The 20,607-nt window shown below is 52.4% G+C and overlaps 10 protein-coding genes and 1 non-coding gene across 11 annotated transcripts; 7 read left to right on the top strand and 4 right to left on the bottom strand.

Annotated features, from left to right (window-relative positions):
- Positions 1–6: 6 nt before the first annotated feature.
- HMPREF1120_04632 (NOL1/NOP2/sun domain-containing protein) lies at positions 7–1,685 on the bottom strand (the record flags this gene model as incomplete). The annotated part of the gene is made up of 2 exons (XM_009158767.1): positions 7–1,410; positions 1,485–1,685. 2 exons carry the CDS (start codon positions 1,683–1,685, stop codon positions 7–9), a joined length of 1,605 nt encoding a protein of 534 aa, XP_009157015.1.
- A 281-nt stretch (positions 1,686–1,966) lies between these two features.
- Positions 1,967–2,539, top strand: HMPREF1120_04631 (GNAT family acetyltransferase; the record flags this gene model as incomplete). Its single annotated transcript, XM_009158766.1, has 1 exon — positions 1,967–2,539. One exon carries the CDS (start codon positions 1,967–1,969, stop codon positions 2,537–2,539), a length of 573 nt encoding a protein of 190 aa, XP_009157014.1.
- A 254-nt stretch (positions 2,540–2,793) lies between these two features.
- Positions 2,794–3,928, bottom strand: HMPREF1120_04630 (uncharacterized protein). Its single transcript, XM_009158765.1, has 4 exons — positions 3,821–3,928; positions 3,715–3,750; positions 3,488–3,603; positions 2,794–3,400 (listed from the first exon to the last, which is right to left on the bottom strand). The coding sequence occupies exons 1-4, from the start codon at positions 3,834–3,836 to the stop codon at positions 3,347–3,349; spliced, it is 222 nt and encodes a 73-aa protein (XP_009157013.1). The 5' UTR covers positions 3,837–3,928; the 3' UTR covers positions 2,794–3,346.
- Positions 3,929–4,090: 162 nt separating this feature from the next.
- HMPREF1120_04629 (glutathione S-transferase) lies at positions 4,091–5,683 on the top strand. Its single transcript, XM_009158764.1, has 3 exons — positions 4,091–4,481; positions 4,529–4,905; positions 4,958–5,683. Exons 1-3 carry the CDS (start codon positions 4,429–4,431, stop codon positions 5,305–5,307), a joined length of 780 nt encoding a protein of 259 aa, XP_009157012.1. The 5' UTR covers positions 4,091–4,428; the 3' UTR covers positions 5,308–5,683.
- An 11-nt stretch (positions 5,684–5,694) lies between these two features.
- On the top strand, positions 5,695–9,782 carry HMPREF1120_04628 (uncharacterized protein). Its single transcript, XM_009158763.1, has 4 exons — positions 5,695–7,496; positions 7,557–7,682; positions 7,730–7,798; positions 7,856–9,782. The coding sequence occupies exons 1-4, from the start codon at positions 7,193–7,195 to the stop codon at positions 9,058–9,060; spliced, it is 1,704 nt and encodes a 567-aa protein (XP_009157011.1). The 5' UTR covers positions 5,695–7,192; the 3' UTR covers positions 9,061–9,782.
- Positions 9,424–9,544, top strand: HMPREF1120_09279. Its single transcript, XR_634398.1, has one exon. It is a non-coding gene; the product is annotated as a 5S ribosomal RNA (ribosomal RNA).
- On the bottom strand, positions 9,624–12,321 carry HMPREF1120_04627 (DEAD/DEAH box helicase). Its single transcript, XM_009158762.1, has one exon. It carries the CDS (start codon positions 12,199–12,201, stop codon positions 9,769–9,771), a length of 2,433 nt encoding a protein of 810 aa, XP_009157010.1. The 5' UTR covers positions 12,202–12,321; the 3' UTR covers positions 9,624–9,768.
- A 300-nt stretch (positions 12,322–12,621) lies between these two features.
- HMPREF1120_04626 (phosphatidylinositol glycan, class A) lies at positions 12,622–14,124 on the top strand (the record flags this gene model as incomplete). Its single annotated transcript, XM_009158761.1, has 1 exon — positions 12,622–14,124. One exon carries the CDS (start codon positions 12,622–12,624, stop codon positions 14,122–14,124), a length of 1,503 nt encoding a protein of 500 aa, XP_009157009.1.
- Positions 14,125–14,945: 821 nt separating this feature from the next.
- On the top strand, positions 14,946–15,878 carry HMPREF1120_04625 (enoyl-CoA hydratase; the record flags this gene model as incomplete). Its single annotated transcript, XM_009158760.1, has 1 exon — positions 14,946–15,878. One exon carries the CDS (start codon positions 14,946–14,948, stop codon positions 15,876–15,878), a length of 933 nt encoding a protein of 310 aa, XP_009157008.1.
- Positions 15,879–16,453: 575 nt separating this feature from the next.
- HMPREF1120_04624 (uncharacterized protein) lies at positions 16,454–18,588 on the top strand (the record flags this gene model as incomplete). Its single annotated transcript, XM_009158759.1, has 2 exons — positions 16,454–16,496; positions 16,598–18,588. 2 exons carry the CDS (start codon positions 16,454–16,456, stop codon positions 18,586–18,588), a joined length of 2,034 nt encoding a protein of 677 aa, XP_009157007.1.
- A 305-nt stretch (positions 18,589–18,893) lies between these two features.
- Positions 18,894–20,587, bottom strand: HMPREF1120_04623 (triacylglycerol lipase). Its single transcript, XM_009158758.1, has one exon. The coding sequence runs from the start codon at positions 20,422–20,424 to the stop codon at positions 19,279–19,281; it is 1,146 nt and encodes a 381-aa protein (XP_009157006.1). The 5' UTR covers positions 20,425–20,587; the 3' UTR covers positions 18,894–19,278.
- Between the last annotated feature and the right edge of the window lie 20 nt (positions 20,588–20,607).

The following is a 20,607-nucleotide window of genomic DNA, read 5'->3' as shown; positions in this document are numbered from 1 at the left end:
GGTGGCCTATTCACTAAATCCCTCCCAGTCGTCATCGACTTGATCGGCCTCATCAGCCTTATCGGCGTCGTTAGGGCCCCTGTCCTCTGCATCATCGCGTACGAAGCCGCAAACGAAGAAGCCCATGGTACCGTCCCCATTGTCCGGATAGCAACGTATGCAAGCCTCCAGCTCTCCCTCGCTCAACGCACGGCTTCCCACAATAGGTGGATCAGTTACACCCCGATGCTCCCATTGCCGCAGTCCGTCCGGCTGCTCGTCCCTGCGTAGCACGCGCCAGCCTCGCGATATGGCATTTTTAGAACTGAGGATCCGTGACACAACGGCCTCATTTTCCTCGACATGCAGCGAGCAGGTAGAATAGGTGATTCGAGTCGCTGAGGGGAAAGAAAGAGCATGTTCCACAATCATTGTCTGCAACGCGGATAGCTTCTGCAAACGTTCCTGATTGGGAGCAGCTTCTTTGGTTTCCTCCGCTTCAAGGGAGTCATGCTCAATCGTCCGCTCCGTTTGCGCTTCTTCTCTGCCACGCTTCCTCTTCTTAAGGTTTCCTGCATGTTTGCCGCCCTGGGCTTTCTGTTGCCTCGGGTCCAAGGGCAGCGCTAGCGTAGGAACGTCCTCGCGTCCAACAATTCCACTGCCAGAGCAGCTTGGATCAAGAAGTAGATGAGTAACATTCTTGTACTTCGGCGACTGAGGGTCCAAAGCGAGGAAATCCTGTTTGAAAAGTACCTTGACCTTTTCCGCACCACTCTTCTCCATCATGCTCTTCAGTATTTTCGATCGCGTAGCATCTCGTTCACATGCATATATCCTGCTGGTTGAATGACCAGAAGACGCAAGAATAGCCGCAAGATGCGAGGTCTTATTTCCAGGTGCCGCACACCCATCTATGCAATCGCCAATTGTGACGCCGCCATCCCCCTGACCGACTAGCAGGTACGCCGGGAAACAGGAGGCTTTGTCCTGCAAAATCAGTTTGCCCAGTTTATATGCTTCTGTCTTGGTGACGTCCGCCTCCGGAGGTAGCGCTATGACATTGGGGATGTTCTGGTCGATAGCCAGGACTTTGTCCGTGCTCGCAGATTCTACCACCTCGGCCACGGTTGCATCCCTCCGAAACCCATTGAAAGAGGTTGCGAGTTGTTCATCAATGCTCGTTTTGAGGGTATTGATTCGGATCCATCGAGGTTGGGAACGGTGCGTCGGTGGTTTTTCCTTCAAAAGATGCCGTTTCAGGTCATCTACCGTAGCGCATTTCCTTCTCAACCTAGCCTTTGTGAATTCTGCTTGTAACCTTGCTTTGTGTCTTTCTATCGCCTGTCGTAGCGGGTGACTGGAGGATGCGGCAATCCCGCTTTTGGAAAGTAGGTGATCGTGAACCAGCAGCAGAGACAGTGTAGGGTTCAACTATTCCGTCATGCCGTACAGCGGCTGCGTCAGTCAGCAGTGACACAAAGTATACGGGGCACTCAGACACGAACCTTTGGTTCTTGCGCCAGCAAGCCCGCATTGTCAATGACCTCTTTCAAAAAGCCATCGAATTTCGCGGTCTCCGAGATCAAGGCATATAAATGCGCCGGCTTGGATTTCAACTCCAAGTTGTTGCCATAGATGCGGGATTTGAGAGATCCAGAAAGACCATCGTTTGTCAGGACAGTAGCGGCATCGTAATATAGGGACATCTCATCTATGCGACCAGCGGTAGCCGGGCCGGGGAAGTTGAGGATGAGGCTGGTGATGAGCGCGGTCAATAGAATAAAAATAAAAATTGGGACCTGAAGTTCAGTTTACTCCGCATATCCTGTCCACCACGACTACGACATCAAAATGGTGATTGCTTACACTAGTTCCCGGATCAACGACAACCTATATCCCACGAAGCACAATTTCAGTGGTGCTCGAGCATCATTCTCAGATATACAGTTTCTCTACAGGAGACTCAAGACACTGTCCGCCCGCGGCAATGGGATCAACATCCCAAGATGTAAAAATTGTGATGCTCCCTCCACCAGGTGAGATCGTGGCTCCTCATGGCTTCCCGGCCAACCCACGGCCAGAGGGCGCGCCTCAAGTCTTCCTGGACGCCATGGAGGTCCGTATCAAGGTCTTTTGTGAAGAGCAAAATTGCGCATTGGAGCCGGAGTTGGACGAGGACGACCTACGATCCTGGCACTGGGTGGCATATCAAGACGGCCAGCCTGTTTCGGTCATTCGTATTGTACCGCCACCTCATGGACCGCACCCCAACGGATTCCATGACCCTTCTGAAGAGCCGTACGTCAAACTTGGCCGCGTTGCAACTATGAAAAATGCCAGAGGGAAGGGCCTCAGTCGGATGTTGACTGATGCCGCTTTCCGGTATCATGCTGCGCACAAGGAAGAAATTGACCCTGGGTGGAACGGCCTGGTGCTTTGCCATGCTCAAGTCGACGTCGAGAAGATGTATTCGAAGTTGGGGTTTGTTACTGATCCACGATTGGGACGGTGGGACGAAGAGGGGATTGAGCATTTGGGAATGTGGAAACGGTTGAGTTGAGATTTCGGGACCACAGAATTCCAATGCTCTGTCATAGGTCTAGCAGCACTGTGAACTATAGCAAGAGCCTTGCGACAGGGGCTGGCTTGCCAGAAACGGTACAGATCTCGACTACGTCTTGCCAGCGTTGAGGTTGGCTTGTTCATCTACAGATTCCGGCCAGTGCAAACTCGAAGTCCGCGAGAATATACCTAATCAACCGGTCTACGTGACGAAGCAAACGCGTCACACGTCGAAACTCTCAAAAGGCATTGGCGCAAGTTCCGTGCAAAACGCGAAGACGAACTGGACCTTCATGGATTGGTTCGAGGATGCTGCCCTGGCCAGTCTTGAAGTCGCATGCAATTGCACTACTACTCAAGCAAAGTCACCGCGTCGACTTCAAGTCCTGATGCTCTAAACGAATGCATCACTAATTCTCTTGAAGCCCGAATTTCAAGGCAATATGGGGCAATGTGCCATGGCCTGACGAGGTGGCAACAGACGAAAGGCTGCTCGGCCCAGGCGGTCCGAAAGTCAAATGTACATTCAGAATCATGTCGCCATTCCTCTCACCGCGGACAGGTCTTGGTGCAGCAATTCGGCGAACTCGGCGCAGTGAAACGTGATATGCAGCGGAAAGCGTGTGTTCTTCCAATTTTCAAGATTGCGGGATATCATCTATTCCTTGATTCGGCTGAAAGTCCACAAAGACATATGTTGTGTATCGAGGATTCGTTGCTGGCGTTCTCCCAGCGCATATCAGATCGTATGTACAATCTCTTAGGGCCGGATTCCTCCTTGCAAACCCCGCCTCATTGTCAGGCTTTAAAACTCGCTGATAGTGTCTCCTCTCAACTTTCCTCGCATATCATATTTGCCCTAATTGTTTATCACGCGCAATCAGCAAGACATGCTTTATGGCCCGGCCACCCAACAGCGGGACATTGCAGGGAGATTGTAACTCACATCTGTCTTTGCAAGCGCGTATCCTACCACGGTAGGAACGAAGACGGCGTACATGAAGGAAATCCATGCGGTACGGGGCGTCCACTTGAAGTATCTCCATCTCTCTTTGTTGAGTTCTGTGTCGCCAAGTCAGTAACAACATCCTGCCGCAGATTGTCCGAGTCCTGATCCAAGCCATGAGGATGAACCATCGAGTCATTAGACAAGCGAGTTTGAGGGTGACGTACGGTTATATTTCTCGAGAGCGGGATCGAGGTGTAGGGCTGCAGGACAGTACGGTTAGCATGCACTTATAGTCCCTAGGCTTTCTCCATTGAAAACATCAATGCTTACGTGTTGGTCCGGCCATGTTTGAGCACCTCTTCAGACGTGGAGAGTTGTTGAAGAGCTGTATCGCAGCTTACTTTACCTGCGATGTCAAAGGCTCGTCAATTGAGGTGGTGCAAGCGGAGTGGCTGACAGATGTGGCTGAATCACTTGGCGTGGCGGTGCAGGAGTTCTCCTACTAGTAGTAGGCGCTAGTGCCGAGGTACCATTTTAGACACCTCTAGGAGCGATACTATAACTTGAACCTTGTAGCAGGGTTCCACTTTAACGTACGTAGTGACATAACGTTGAATGGCCGTCGGAGGAACTTCAACAGCGAACATGAATTCATAAATTCCTGCAAGGACTGGCGAGGAGGTACTTGAAGACTAGCTTCACAATGATCAATTGAATTTATCAACACTGTACACTGCAACAACTGACCGAGGAGAAAGTACAAAACTTGGAAGTCAATCAGTAGGTACTATCATTGGATATCGAACGAATCTTGAAGTTTGTTGAAACGGCCGGAATCGTGACAAACTCTGCCTTCTGGCTGCGATCAAGGACGTCGCTCTCAGTTTCTCCGAAGCTCCTGGTCAATATCGAGGAACCAATTTAGTTCAGCATACACCATGTCATCGTCTGGCCCTAACGCCGATGAGAAGCCAAAGATCACACTTCACTGGTCAGTCTAACTCTGTCTGTGGACATTGCTGTTCTGACACAACACAGGCTAGAAGTCTCTCGATCACACCGGATCTTGTGGCTCTTGGAAGAGCTCGGGCTTCCGTACGATCTGAAGACGTACAAGAGGACGAAAGAAGGCCTGGCTCCGCCCGAACTGAACAAAGTGCACCCGCTCGGAAAATCCCCTGTCATTGAGATCCAGGTACCGGGCAATGAGAAGCCGATTGTGCTTGCTGAATCTGCAGCTATCTGCGAGTACCTGTGCGACTACTATGGAACTCACCTAGTACCCAAACGCTACCGTGAAGGCAAAGAAGGGCAGATCGGCGGCGAGTCTGAGTCGTGGTTGAGATACCGAATGCTCATGCACTATGCTGAGGGCAGTCTCATGCCACTGATGTTGATGTCTTTGATGGTCCAAAGTAATGTTTTTCCTCTGCGTGGGAAACTGATACGGATGCTAACATCAGCCAGGGATTCGGAACTCACCTGTGCCATTCTTCATCAAGCCTATCACAAATGGCGTGGCCAGCAAGATCGAGTCGGCTTTCTTGCAGCGCAACTTCAAGACCCATTATGACTTTCTGGAAGGCCAGCTCTCAACTTCTCCCGACGGCGGCAGTTTTTTATGTGGAAGCGACCTGAGCGCGGCCGATATCATGTTGTCATTCCCGTTGGAAGCTGGCCGAAGTCGCTCAGGGTTTTCAAGGGAACAATATCCGAAGATCTGGGCCTATGTTGACCGAATCCATGAGCGGGAAGCCTATAAACGCTCGGTTCAAAAGATCATCGAGCTGGAGGGCGAGTTCAAAACATCCATGTGAAGTGGAGCTCAGATGTCCCACTGCCGTGGTTAAGCCTGTTGTACAGTACGCTGCAGAGATATCCTTTTGCCGGACCGGAAACCATACCAGATCCCGCTCCATCTCAGGCAAGCTTGGCAAATCCATTGGATTCTACTCACATATAGCCCTTTGGATGGACAGTGGAGTGGTCGATGATGTACGTATATGCCGATGACAATATATGTGTTCACATACATTGCGGAAATTTGCAGAATATGTCAACACTTCTCTGTTTCCTGTAGTCGAGCTTTTGATCTGATCTCCTCGCTTCAACCGAACGACTGGACTGGCGGCCTTCTGCGGCAGCTCTGATCAAACAAGGTCCACTCGTCCTGCTTCTGGGTTCGTCTTCGCGTTCACCGACTCGGGTCACCGACTGTCAGATCAGGTTCGGGCTACTTTGCTTTCCCTGGGTGACCAGGCAATTTCTTTCGCGCTAGGTGTTCTCAAGCATAGTTGGGAGCTCTACCCACCATTAAGCACCCGAACTCAGAAACCGAGGGTCTTGGTATACTAGATATATCATATTATGACCATCATTCGCAAGTATCACGGGGCCTACCTTCGAACACCTATCCCGGCTCTACGATTGTTCCTAGCCACATTCACAGCTCACACCAATAGCGCGGACTCTCCGTAATCGAGGTGCATTACAAGAATTAGTGCCGCAATCATGGCCAATCGAGCGGCCACCTTGTATGTCCGTCCGACTTACTCATCGTAACAATTTGGTCCAAACCGATGGAAGCTCGCACTTCAATCAGCTATCACGCAGCCGAAACTGCGCGTCGAATGTCCCCAGGAACTGTCAGACGCTCCGATTGCCTTATATGGGACAGGATTTTGCGAGGTTACACCCGGGAGGTTTCGAGGAGTATTCTTCAGCTGTGCTAACTTGAATCGCCAACCTCCAGGGTTGGTTTAATTTTCCGGGAAGTTCCGCCTTTGGTTTTTCTCCATGCGAGGTCTGGATGCACCGCAAGGCATCTGTAACGCTCGCGTGTGTTATCGCAGCACGAGTCGTTAAGATCGGGCATTCGCTTACTTTCGAGACTTTTATCCTCGGAGTCCAGAACACCGTCTCAATTCAAAGATGGCGGTGGCCCACTTCTGCCTGACAGCTACTTTATATGGCATAGTCACGAGCACCAAGTGGGCTTCCCCAGCCATCTGCATTATTCACCGTCTCGATCAAGCGTCGCATAAGGCCGCAGATTGAAATACCGGCGCAATGGTACCGCAAACCGCCCGAAAGCCTAGTTTTTAGGTTACTAATCATTAGACTATTATTACTACGCCAGAACCAATACTCCGTGTATTTTCATCGCGACTGCTGACACGACCAACAATCCTTTCCTACCCACGCGAGCTTCCTCGTTCAAAGCTTTCAATCATATCGCGGGAGTTGCCCATGGCATTGTTCGCTAACACCAACAACGGATCTTTCTGATACATACATAAGTGCTTCGTGCTTCCGCCGGAGACCTTGACGCGGCTGCTTTTGATTGGTGCTCCAGTTGGCGTACGAGGCAACTCCTCATTGGCTTTACGGGACAGCAACTGGCCCTTTTATCCTAGGGGCACTGAAAACTCCGGGACTCAACGCTGCCTCGTCTCCGCTGCGGCGGGATTCAGAAGGCCGTGTTGAAACCAATGCGCGGAGGAAGGCACAACAACATGTGCCCCTAGACTGGTCGCAGTATCAGTTCGGTCCTTGTTCTGCTTCTTGCATCACTGCAGAATACTTATTTAGCACGGCGGAACCAACCTCTTCTGGCAATAAAGGGATACAGTGTCATCTGCTCTCGTTCAAAATTGACTTAAATTCTGGCCATCACACAGTCAACCAGGCAGCTTCGAGCGGATGACGGGTCCGGATCCAGCTTCTCCTGGCGAGGAGCCAGCCTCTTCGGATATACACAGCACACAGAGGACTAAGCAGCGCACGGCTGAGCTTGCTGGGAACCGAAAGACAAAGCCGTCAACAGCCTCAGCATCCCAACCCTCGTTGAACGTTCCATCCAGCTCGTCACAAGGCTCAAGCCAGAATAGGGGTAGCCGCACGCCATCCGGCCACCCTCCTTCAATTCTTCCTCCCGAAAAGGTCTTTCCCATACAAATCGGGTCTGATTTGTTCAGGTTATCCGGGGCCTCCATATCCTCCGATGGTAGGTCCTCCACTTTATGACTACTAGGCTGTAAATGCCATCTCTGACCCATACGCACAGCCCCTTCCTACTTTACGCAGTTCTTCGAGGATCAGATCAGGCAGAATGAGGAGACAGGCGGCGTGCGCACTCTTTACATCGACCGAGACCCCAGCACGTTCCGCGACGTAGTGCGACATTTACAAGGTGCTAACTATATCCCTCTCCCATGCCCGCCACTGACACGGATGCAGGGTATTATGTGAAGCCTGTCGACGGGAGCCATTTCGTGAAACTGTTCGCAGATGCCCAGTTCTACAGCTGTAGGTTGATTGCGAAGCACTTTGTTGTCGTGGTCCAGCACTGATTTTTGGTTTCAGTGCCGCGACTAATCGACCAACTTTTCGAATCCGAAATCTACATTCAAATCGGCGAACGGCACTTCCAGATTCCGAAAGATATCTTCTCAGACCCCGGAAATTCTCCCAATTTTTTCTCTCTCGGTTTTGCGGTCTTCTTCTCGTCGCCTGGAGAAGTGTTTCCCGGGCTAGACCGACGAGGGCTGCTCCGCCCGCCTTCCATAACTCCACCAGCGGTCCCGGGTCGATCTGGAGAGATATTCGCCGAATTACTTCACTTACTACGCGGCTACCCGCTACACGTGAGGAACGAATCCCACCGGGCGGAGCTTCTGCGTGATTGTCGCTACTTCCATCTACGGGGCCTGGAGCAGAAAATAATTGCTCACGAAATCAGTTATAATCTGCAGAGACAGAAACAGGAGATCTGCCTTCGCTTGGAAGATGTCAAACCTTCTGGGGTTTCATACAAGAGTGACGACGACGGAGGTTCCGGAGATAAGTCAACAGCAACAGCAACAACAGGAGGCTGGGTGTACTACGCCCGCCCCTTTGTGGACGACACATTGTATGAGATGGTTGTTGAGATTGGCGGCGAAAGTACGTTGCTTGACCTGGCTGAGATGAGGGCCGAATTTCATGGGCAGACCAAGGCGCGCATGGCCTCTCTTTTCCAGGTTGTCGCGAACAAAATGAATCTACCAACAACCGCTCCATTGGGACTGATGATGCTTTCCGAGTCCGCTGGGTCGTCCTCTCAATCTCCTGCCCATACACCACTCAGTAGCGAGAGTCGGGTCAAGGTGCGCTTCGAGGCTGCAACGGCCATCACGCTAAATGGCGAGCGCTACGATGGGGAGTGGGATCAAAATATGCAGCAAGAGATTTCTGTTGTGGGTAGTGGTGGCCAACATAATCAGCCTCAGCTCAAAACTGGTCCGTCGTCCCAGTTTGCTCCTCCTCCTCCTCCCCCATCTCGGCACTCCATCCCGACGGCACCTCAAGGCCCAACTTCAACGCCCTCCGCGAAAAAGAGAAAGAGACAGCCTAGCCACGGCGAAAGCAGAACAGAATGGACAATCCGAACCGGCCAGTGGCGGCTGCGGATCCAGCCTGTCACGCAGGGCAATGCAGGCACCGGCTATGAAATCGTCCTGGTCGGCGTCAAGATCGATGCATATTCTAGCGAGCACGCGCGCAACGCGCGACGGGCATTTCTAAGCTAGAAGTATATTATACATAGGTAGGTATATGTTCTAGTGGCATCGAGTTTGACGAACCGTTTCACCCGTCCCGCGGTAGTACATACAGGATCTATGTTCGTATGTACAGCATTGGACGTATCGACGTTTGCCCTCCGAGAGCCTGGCTGTTTCCACGAGGTCTACGACAAGAGCTAGCAATGATCAATACCTAGGTATCCATGGATCCGACCCTCCGACCCGGGAGTTGGTATTCGGCGCAAACAATAACTTGGGTCGAGCAGCAGAGTGGGTCAGTGGGCATACATATGTCCACTTGAAATGCACGTCGCGTCGCGTCCTTCTGTCGAGGTATATATTTTTCAACTACACAGTTATCCTCTGCAATCGACCATAGGATTTTATTGAGAAAACAGCACTTCCCGTCCGCTCAGTGGTACTTAAGCTCAATGCCGGTCAGCTAGTAGCAACGTGGGTGACCAGTTGCGAATCCTGACTGTCGATTGTTTTTGCTTTTTTGCCGGGTCGGATCGCCAAAAAGGGATATATAGCACATTGCATGGAAGCGGAAGCAACTGAATGTGACACGGACCAGACTAAAAGCTTTCATTTTCCTCGCTTACATGGCCTAGAGCAGGAGAATTAATAATAAATGGATTAGAAAGGGAAATGTTCACTTGTTCTTTGGTATGAACGTCCTATCCTTTGCCCACTTCCTTTATACTCAAAAAACTAGCTATTTCGAGCCTCTTCTCCTAGTTGCTGTAGCGCTGCCTCGTACCTCACCTTGAGGTCTTTGTCTTCAACACTCATATTTACGCGCTTGATTGGCGTTTTTCGTTGGATCGTAAACTCATTGTCTGTCGTGGCGACGTTGTCCTTTTTGCCTTTTGCTCCGATTTCCCGCCAGAACCATGCAGCTTCTCGATGCTCGACAAGGGTCCATGCATGTCCTGCATTCCCGGCGCGAGCAGACCGGCCCACGCGGTGGACGTACGTCAAAGCACTGCTGGGGACATCATATGAGATAACATGCTCTAGACCAGGCACGTCCAGGCCGCGTGATGCCCTGTCCGTAGCAATGAGAATTGATATCTTCGAATTGCGGAAAGAGGACAAGGCGCGGCGGGATGAAGCCGATGAGGCGGTACTCCGCGTCAAGGTAGCCATCCGGGGAGCTAGAGCAGGACAAAGAAGGGTCAACAGCCTTGATAACCGGGTAGCCGAGGCCGTGGAACGAGTAAAAATCAATGCGCGAGGAGACCTGGTAGTCCCGTTGACCTTTTGGTCCGTCGTGTTTTCTTCGCCTGAATCCGAACTGGAAGAAGATGCACTATCTGAGCTCGAGCTGTCCGTCTCTTCCGAAGACGTTGAATCGTCTGAATCAGAAGACTCCGAGGAGCTGTCTGATTCAGATTCAGAACTAGAGTCTGATTCTGACTCGGATGTTGATTCTTCAGGACCAGAGTCCTGTAAGGCAGGAACAATTCCAATGTGTTTCTCAAGAAGTTGCAACAGGTACAAGGGCTTTTCGGAACCATCAGGGACAGGAATCGCTGCCTCTTCCAGCAACTCAGGGATGTGGAAGGCATCATTGAGATCATGGGACCTGGATGCCCCGGCATCATCATGCGTCGACATCTCTCCTGTAGTGGCCCCCTCCAACACAACCATTTTCGGATTGTACAATCCTAAAGCATTGAGCTTGGAGACATCGCGGGTCATTGTGGCAGACAGCAAGACCTTCGTCACCTTCCGTCTAGGGGGCGGCATCCTCATATATCTGAGCAAATCATCGCGCTCCTGCGTGGCAGCTTGCGACTGCAGAGCTGGAACCACCACCTCAATCCACTCTTGGTAACTTTCGTTGAGTAGCTTGTCGGCCTCGTCAACTACCAGCCACCTCACATCGTCCAGATTAAAACCCGGGGTGCTCTTCATATGATCAACTAGGCGGCCCGGCGTCGTGATAAGAAGGTCCACTTGGGACCTGTATCGAGTCACATAACCAATAGGATCCGTTGGATCTTCGGAGCTGCATTTTTGGATTGTCTTCTCTAGAGACAAGGAGGACCAGTCGATAGGGCTGGCCTGCTCTTTTCGATATTGTTCGGGGTCGTAGATTTTCTCCTCCGCCACGAGCATATCCTGTTCTTCCTTGATTGATTTACTCCCCACAGTAGTGGCAATCTTCAATGAGGTCCCGGAAGCACAGATCTCGCAGGTCTCGCGTACCTGCTTGACCAGCTCGCGCGTGGGGACTACGATCACGGCCCTGAGCTTGGTGCCGACACGACCTCGTAAGCTTTCGACTGCTGGAAGGACATAGGCAAGAGTCTTTCCGGAACCAGTCGCTGCCGACACACAGAGGTCACCATTGTGTTTTTTAGACCCGTCCAGCAGTAAAGGCAATACCGCTGCTTGTACCGGGAAGGCTGTCTCCAGTCCATTGCGGCGCAAATTGTCCAGCAATTCATGTGAGACACCCAGTTTGTCGAAAGTGGCTGTCAACTCGGGGGAAACATGTAGTGGCGCGGCCTGCCAGCCAGGTAAAGTAGAGTATGTCGGCTTGCTTGGGACAACTTCCACTTGTTCTGGTTGTGGTAATGGCTCAAGGCCGTGGAGTTTGACGGGTGGTTGCTCCGAAACGACCTTAGAGTCATGCGGTCGTGCTGACTCTTCCTGCCTTGCCTTCTCGAACTTGGACAACACTGCAGCATGTTTCTTCTGATATGAGCCATCGTCTTTCGCAGTTTGCGCCAGATCCGAAGTCGCCGGTGATGTGTGGTTTTCTCTGCTGTCGCCCTCATCCTCGGGGCTCTCTTTGTCTTCAGCCTGTTCTACAGAGGCTTTCCGCCGCCGGGGTTTTATGACGGCGGCAGGGTTCGCACTTCGCGCAGATTCCGTAACGCGGTATTTGTCAATGATTGAACCGCCATCAGGGACGGCTGAATAGTCGATGGGCGCAGCTCGCTCTGACGGTGCAGGTTCGGGCACTTGAGGCGGCGTATTGTCTGTTTTAGAAAGCTTTGGCTTTTTCTCCCGCTTGTGCTTGGTGGTTACCTCGCCTTCTCGCTTGCGCTTTGTGGTTGACGGTGATGGGCTGCTGGCCGCCTCCTCAGGCTTCTTGGAGGGAGGCACATATCGAGCATAGAAGTTCGACATGTGTCTGGCGGACCGAGCGTCTGGACATTCAAAGCGTGGTGCCCCTTGTCTGCTGTAGTCTTTGTATGTAGCCCTGTGAATGCTACTGCAACACTGGCATGGCTCCAATCTATCGTCGAGGACTCGAACTGGAAAAAGTTCGTGGAGACGTCGTTTTCCGCCGGCAGAATTCACACCGCTTTTGGGTCAAGGGGAGTGCTGTGGCCCGCCCTACTCCAACGGCGGAGCGCAACGTAATCCAAGCGCTAAACCAGGGACAAACTTGAACCTCGCCGTCACGATGTATTATCGAACAAGCAACATCAGACAACTCCAGGTACACAAACAAGCTTGTCCTTTCTGGTCCGAGATTACGTCCAGCATGAAGTCTTTGCTTACGGATAACAGCGATTCGAGATCGGCAAAAGACGACTGTTCAAGATGCCGTATAACATCGCAATGGTTAGCGACTTCTTCTTCCCACAGCCAGGAGGCGTGGAAAGCCATATCTACCAGTTGTCTTCGAAATTAATCGATCGCGGCCATAAGGTTGTGGTCATCACACATGCCTACAAAGGAAGGACGGGAGTCCGTTACCTGACGAATGGACTCAAGGTGTACCATGTGCCATTTTTGGTTATCTATCGAGAGACGACCATGCCAACCGTCTTTTCCTTTTTCCCCATATTCCGAAACATTGTCATCCGGGAGAGAATTCAGATTGTCCATGGCCATGCCAGCTTGAGCAGTTTCTGCCACGAAGCGATCCTACATGCTCGCACCATGGGACTACGTACGGTGTTCACCGACCACTCTCTCTTCGGCTTTGCTGATGCGGGTTCCATTCTGACCAATAAATTACTGAAATTTACATTGAGTGATGTCGACCATGTGATCTGTGTCAGCCACACGTGCAAAGAGAACACTGTTCTTCGAGCATCTCTTGACCCTTTGATGGTTTCGGTCATACCAAACGCGGTGGTGGCCGAGAATTTTCAACCGGAAACATATACGCCTAAGGGGCAAGAAGTGGGATATATGCGCCCCCAGCCCATGCCCCGACGACTAGGACCTCATGACACCATCGTCATTGTGGTGATCTCTCGCCTGTTCTACAACAAAGGTACAGACCTACTGATCGCAGCAATACCCAGGATTCTCGCGGCACACCCGAACGTGCGCTTCATCATTGCCGGATCCGGACCTAAAGCCATCGATTTGGAACAAATGATTGAACGGCAAATGCTTCAAGACAAAGTGGAACTTCTGGGGCCGGTTCGGCATGAGGAGGTCCGGGATGTCATGGTGCGAGGGCATATCTATTTACATCCCAGTCTGACCGAGGCTTTCGGGACTGTGATCGTTGAAGCAGCGAGCTGTGGACTATACGTTGTGTGTACCCGGGTGGGAGGTATTCCTGAAGTCCTTCCAGCACACATGACAACCTTTGCCAAACCCGAGGAAGACGATTTAGTATTGGCAACGGGCAAAGCAATCGCAGCACTGCGTTCAGGAAGAGTCAAAACCGAACGGTTTCATGACCAAGTCAAGATGATGTACTCCTGGACTGACATTGCTCAACGAACCGAACGGGTATATGATGGCATCACTGGCGCGATTAGTGAAGAAGAGTTCTATGGACAACACCCAGGCGCAAGCTGGAATTCGACGCGCAGTCGCTCATATGCTCTAATCGACCGGCTGAAGCGGTATTATGGATGCGGGATCTGGGCCGGCAAACTCTTCTGTCTTTGTGTCATCATTGATTACTTGATATTTCTCTTCCTGGAAGTCTGGGCTCCCAGGACGTCTATCGATATTGCGCGAGATTGGCCACGCAAACCATTTATCAATGACAAAAACAAGCCGGTGGAAAACGGCATGCAACGCCGGAGGGGCACAGACCTTATGGACCGTCGCAATGGCAGTCTTGCGATGCGGTGAGAGGGGTGATTCGTTCAACATGAAATATCATGTGAACCATCTCCTCTGATCCAGGTCTTCCGCGCATCTTCAGGCAGGTTTGATGGCCACCGTCGATCAGTCAACGGACAGAGCGCCGGGAGAAGGCTAGTCCTCTGACAACAGACCCCATCTTTCGCTCACCTACCATACGAGAAGCTGATGCGCCGGCTTGACCATCGCAGATACGCAAATTTTTGCCGCTGATAGGGGTGAGAGTTCTGGTAGCACCCTTCGCTGCTCTGGGAGGGCAGTCCCGCATGGTCAACCCGGCAGCCATATCGAACATGTTCGGACGACTGAGCAGTCGTCAAGCACGTACAGGTTTTCGTACAACATGGACCTGGAACCGCGGACCTACGCTTTGCCCAGATAACGGTTCTTCAGCCCTATTACCAGACATACATTGACGACACTGCATGTTACTGCATCCGACCGGAGAACCACCCCTGCAGTAGCATCCACAGCGTAAGCACGCTAGAGGCCGTGGGCGTGTTAAATCCGCTCAATCAAGTGCATACGGCAGGACACGAGAAGATATTTCCTACCGTCACATCAAAATGCGGCACACGTACACCTTCGCGATGAAAGGATGCGTATAGACTTGTACCTGCAGTAGAAGGCAATCATCGGCGACCTCGGGTTGAACTCGGAGCGGTGACAGGTTCAGATCCACTCGCCCCGCGGGGAGAATTTGCCCCAGCAAACCCCGAGATCCTTCAGCTTCATATACTGTTTCACAATTTGACAACAACTTCTCCAGAAGCGTGTCCCCACGGCTGATTACCATTGGTACAAACATCATGTCATGGCCATCGCTCCCGCCCCGGGCAGGTTATCTCGCCCTGAAGAATGGCAAACGTCGAAACGCCTTGTCCCTGGCCGTCTTGCGCGAGCTGCGGGACCAGCTCCACGCTTACAATCGCTCGCCGGTCGATGGCAAAGTGAGGTTCCTCCCTCCATTCAAACCGGAACTCCTAGGACAATTGGAAATTGCTTCGCGGGATCCTACATCTGACGCCGGCCAAGAGTATGGCTGGCTGCTACATTCTAGCCAATGGCTCCGGCATCGCGAGGGTCTGCCGAACGTGATCGTATTACGAAGTGAAGGGCCCGTGTTTTGTTCCGGTCACGATCTAGGAGAGCTCAAAACCCTCAGCCATGAAGAGGTCAAGGAGACCTTCGCACTCTGCGCCGAGGTCATGAGCCTGATTCGACGGTCTCCTGTACCGGTAATTGGGGCCATTCAAGGTCTGGCTACAGCGGCAGGGGCACAGCTAGCCCTGACGACGGATCTACCTGTGGCTGCTGCAGCTACTCAATTCCGACTGCCTGGAGCAACGATGGGCCTGCCATGTACGTCGCCCTCGACGGCGGTGTCGCGCAGACTGGGACACGCGTTCACATACAGAATGCTGGCTTTGGCCGAGCCCGTGCGGGCTGATCAACTGCCCGGAGGAGCAGTCCAAGTCGTAGCGGATCAAGCAGCGCTGGAGGAAAGATTGGCTCAGATGGTCAGCCACCTGGCTGAGCGGACAGCACCACAGCCGACGGCGTTGGGCAAATGGGCATATTGGACGCAATTGGGGCTGAATGGCCGCGAGTCTGGCGGTGACGGATATGAAGATGCCGTTGCGTGGACGGGAAGAATCATGGCATTGCACGCGAGAGCCGACGATGCGAGAGAGGGTATCAGCGCTTTCTTCGAAAAACGAACTCCCAAGTGGAAACTGTAAGAAGGCTGGAGACGTTCTCCTCAATGCCCTCCCCATGGGGGTGAATGATCCGGACCTACGGAGTATGAATCCGAGGATATGCACCCAGTATGCAGGGGTCATGATCCCTCCAAACCTACTTTGGCAGCGTACCGGAAACGAAAACATTGGTAGATATGTCATGAAATCAGATTGGAAGTCTATGAGACATGTGTATTGTCGGCAAAAATGGCCTGGGGTCGAGGCGGGTGCAAGGACCTTGCTGATTAATGTGCCTTTGATGCTCGCACTCTTTCCCGCCACGTCTTAAGCAGTCCTTACTTTGAGAGCTGCAGGGCCATCGGATGCTGCAATGATCGTAATCCCAGCTTCAGTTGATGAGTGAACCGGACAGAATACCTCACCTCGCTTACCTTCCTTACCTAGGCATTTCTCCCTGCCAGTGGTGGTGGGGCAGATTCTTCACGCTCGGTTGACGCCATATTAAGTTTCGATTTTCTCGACCTTTTCCTCCTGCATGGATTCGAGACCCTCTTATTTCTAGACTGCTTCATGTTGTACGTTTAAAGGATGCCAGAATCCTCCCGGGGATCCCAATGGCTCATGGCGAGCCTCGCGAAGTGGACACTGTCATTGTTGGTGAGTAGCATACTGTACCTTGTCGCGGGGTCTCTCTGCTTCGGCGCATGATCCCTTCTACCACTCAAAGGCGAACCAGGAGCTGATTTGCTGTCGTACAGGAAACGGGCCCTCGGCACTGATTCTGTCCTACATTCTACACGGGAACATTCCTTACTACGACGTGTCGAGTCCGCATCCGGATCATATTTTGCACGACAAACTGGTGCAATGCACCCACCACGGACGGACGGATTGGGGCGACCACAATGACAGTCACAACCACGACCACGACCGCGACCACGACCTACTCAACCTCGACATCGACAGCCTAACCGAGCACTTTACGGCTTCTCGATTCTCCTACTCGACCCAAGCCCTGCCGGTCAATGTCCTCTTCGACACGCTGATCCGACCACTAGGCGAGACGGACGATGCGCAGAAGAAGACGTGCGTGAAATGGCGCCCCGATTCGTCTCGTGCGGTGTCGCATCTGGTCATTGGGAACACACCGCAGGCCGGCGGGCAGTGGGTGGATAATCCGGTCCATGCGAGCTGGGACATCGGGACATTGAGTTATGCGGGCATGATATCGTTGCCTGGATATACGTTTGACGAACACTATCAGCGGCGCAACGGGAAGCCTACGCCCGTGTATCTGAGACCGTCGAGGCGCGCCGTGGCCGATTACCTCGCTGCATATCCAGACGCGGCTGGGATTGGCGATGCTGTTGTCAATGGCGAACAAGTGGCTGGAATCTGGCGACAAGAATCAGGAGGGTTTTACATTGCGTCGCATAATATCGCATGTAGGAACTTGATTTTGGCATCAGGTATATTCAGCCACTTGATCCCGCCGCCGCCGCTACTGGAGCCGCTGTTACATCTTCGCGGAAATATCTGTGGCACCGAATTGGACTCTGCAGCTGTCCAGGCTTCATCGGATTATTTGCTAGTTGTCGGGTCGGGCTTCAGTGCCGCGGACGTGATCATATCGTGTCCCTCCACGCAAAAGATCCTTCATGTCTATAAATGGGCTCCCTCGACATCGCCTTCGCCGCTCCGAGCGTGTCATCAGCAAGCGTACCCGGAATACGCGGGGATTTATCGACGGATGAAACTGGCCGCCATTGCCGCTTTGCAGGGAGAGCACAAACGGCCGAGAGCGCGACATACGCATTCCGACTTTGACTCTAGTCGAGACTGGGCTGCGACGTATGAGGGACTACCGAATGCCGAGATTGTGGATGTACAAATTCTACAGAAAGAGAACAACGGTGCCGAAGGCGATCATGGTAGTGTCAATTACCGGCCAGCAGCAGCAGCAGCATCTTCTGCCACCGCCATGGTGACGTTTCGAATAGGATCCGCGCCTCCTTTCCAGCGCCGCGTCAGCGATCTCGCTTATGTCGTTGGCCGCCGCGGCTCGCTGGACTATCTTGCACCGGAACTGTTGAAGGAAGTTCTCGAGTCACCTCCACCGGCTACAGACGCATGGGCGGACAACGACGATCCCAACGGTAGCGGCAGCATCGGCAACATTAATGGTGAGCACAACATAAAGGGCAACAACAGTCACATCGTCAGCACAACCAACAACACCAGTACTACCACCACTACCAGCAGCAATCCTACCCAGACCATGATCTCCGGCCAAACCCTGCGCGAAAAAGCCAACCAAGATCTCCAGGTCGCTCCTCACGTGTTCATCATCGGCAGTCTGACCGGCGACTCCTTGATCCGCTTCGCCTACGGTGGATGTGCATATGCCGCGGGAAGGATTATTCCCCGAAATGATGATGGACGCAATCATGGCCACGACACCCCGCAAGATTCAGAGAACGGCCCGTCGCATGGCCAGTTCAACGGTCTTGAGAAGGGCGATACGAAGGCAAATGGGCAGGCCGCCTCCTCGAACCTCGTCACGCGTGACTACGGCTCAAACAGCGACAATTGGAGCGGCCGGGCTCCATGGGTCCGGGGTCGGCACCAGACACCTTCGCCATCCGGGTCCCCGAGCAGGATCCCGGCCATGAATGGTCTAGATGGACATGAGCGGGTCCCGACGCCCAAGACGGGTCGGAGTCGTGCTGCGAGTCATGCTAGAGGTTGAAATTTGTCAAAAGGTGCTGGTGATGTGCTGGTTGTTCCGGTGGTGCTATGTCGCGGGGATCTTTCTGATCCCGCGGGATTTATATTTATACTAGACGAGTACGTATAAAGAACGGAGTACATATAAATGTGCAGATACATGCAGATACATACCACCCTGTAAAGGAATATAAAATGAATATATACGGGCATACACTCTCTTCTTAGCTGGTATGTAAAAGGAGCTATGTATGTGTTTGATGCATGCATTTATATGCTCTATGTGTAGACCAACATATATATATATAAGTGGGTACTACTGTAACATCCTGCTCTACATGCTAGTCGATTCGAATGCACATTGAATTCATTACCAGCACGAGTGTGGTGAGTGTGCCAGTAGAATTAGTTTTTATTTTCTGTCTCGCTTCTAAAAAAATCAGATGACTGTGATATAATCTCACCGTTCAACAGTTTTCGTCTGTTCGTCTCCTGGAACACTGATATCCTTACCTAGGTTGGTGATATTTTCAACCACCAGTAGGTCCTCTTCTATCTTTGCGTTTTCGTCCGCTTCTTCCATTGCTGCTGCTGCTACAGCACGTGCTACACTACAGTACAGCTGGTTCCTCCTTGCTCTGCCATGGCCAAGAAGACCACAACTCAACCCTCTCAACCACCTCCCCCCGGGCCACCATTTCTTTCTTCCCTCTTATAACCCCTCTTTGGCCAACATATCCGCGACCCCCAAATAAAAGGCCACCGCATTAAACTTCTGCTCGACGAGGCCCAAACCGGCCGCAAGCCTCTTGATCCGATTCGTCCAATTGATCAAATCCAAATGTGTAACCCCCATCAAAGTGCCCATATACTGGCCCCATTTGGAACTATAAACCGAAACCAAACCATCATTCGGCCCCTCGAGCACCATCATCAACTCATGACTCAGTCGGAAAACCGAGAACAAATGCGGCGTCGCACTCGCGCCGTAACTGAAATAGCGGACTGACGGATCATTCGGTGTGACGGGGTTAAATTTCTTCGTGACATATTCGGTGGTGAGTTGGGAGAATGCACCCGCATTGATCTTGAGGCGTTCCAAAGTCCAATAGATGCGCGGGAGGAGGTCGGGTCCAATGTCCCTTAGGACCATGTCGGCGGTCGACGACCCGCGATGAGGCGTAGCCACGGTCGTGAGGCTGCGCACCACAAAGTCCGATTCTGGTGGACAGATGCGCGAAATCAGGTATCGCGCGTCCAGACCGCCCATGCTGTGCGCGACGATGTTGACGTGCCGGCCGCGTGCCTTTTTGGTGATTTCGGCACATAGCACGGCGGCGCGTTCTTCGATGCTGCCTGTTCGGGGAACAGCTGTCGTGATGCATTCGATCCCGTTGCGGGCGAATGCTTCGGTGATTCCGCGCCAGTAGTGGATTCCTGGCAGGTATTTGCCGGCAAGGCGCCATTCGTCGAAGCCCATTAGACCATGGGCCAGGACGATTGGATGTTTTGGGGTCGAGTAGTTTTCCCGGAAGTGGGCGTAGTCGTCGGCGATTAGACGGCCTAGGTCGGTAAACCGGGCGTCAATGGGTTTCTCTTCGTCGCGAGATGGGGGGTGGCAGTCGCTGTTGGATGATTTGGTGTTGGGGGATGGTCGTGCTGGACCGGGTTCTAAGGACCGTGGTGTGTTGGCATCGTTGGAGTGGTGTCGTGTAAGCCTGTTGATTCTGATTGTAGGGGGACGAGGTTGGATGTTAGTTCGCGATGTATATGACACTGCTTGGTAAGGACGTGGACGGCATGACCATGACCCTGCCGGTCGTAGCGAGGCATGGAGGCGCAGGGCCCTCCATGACATGCTCCGGCGCCGTTGATTGAGTTTACCTCGAGGAGAGGATTGTGTGTTGGTAGAGGCAGAATACCGAGATTAGAGGAAATAGTGAAGTTGGTGGTTTGTTGATGTTCTGGCGAGGCTGCAGGCACATGGCGTCATAGGATTCAATTCGGAATTCATATCCAGATCCATACCTAGTTGTAGACC

The sequence above is a fragment of the Exophiala dermatitidis genome (assembly GCF_000230625.1).
Source record: "Exophiala dermatitidis NIH/UT8656 unplaced genomic scaffold supercont1.4, whole genome shotgun sequence".
Classification (NCBI taxonomy): domain Eukaryota; kingdom Fungi; phylum Ascomycota; class Eurotiomycetes; order Chaetothyriales; family Herpotrichiellaceae; genus Exophiala; species Exophiala dermatitidis.
This window is presented reverse-complemented; position numbering and strand designations above follow the sequence as displayed.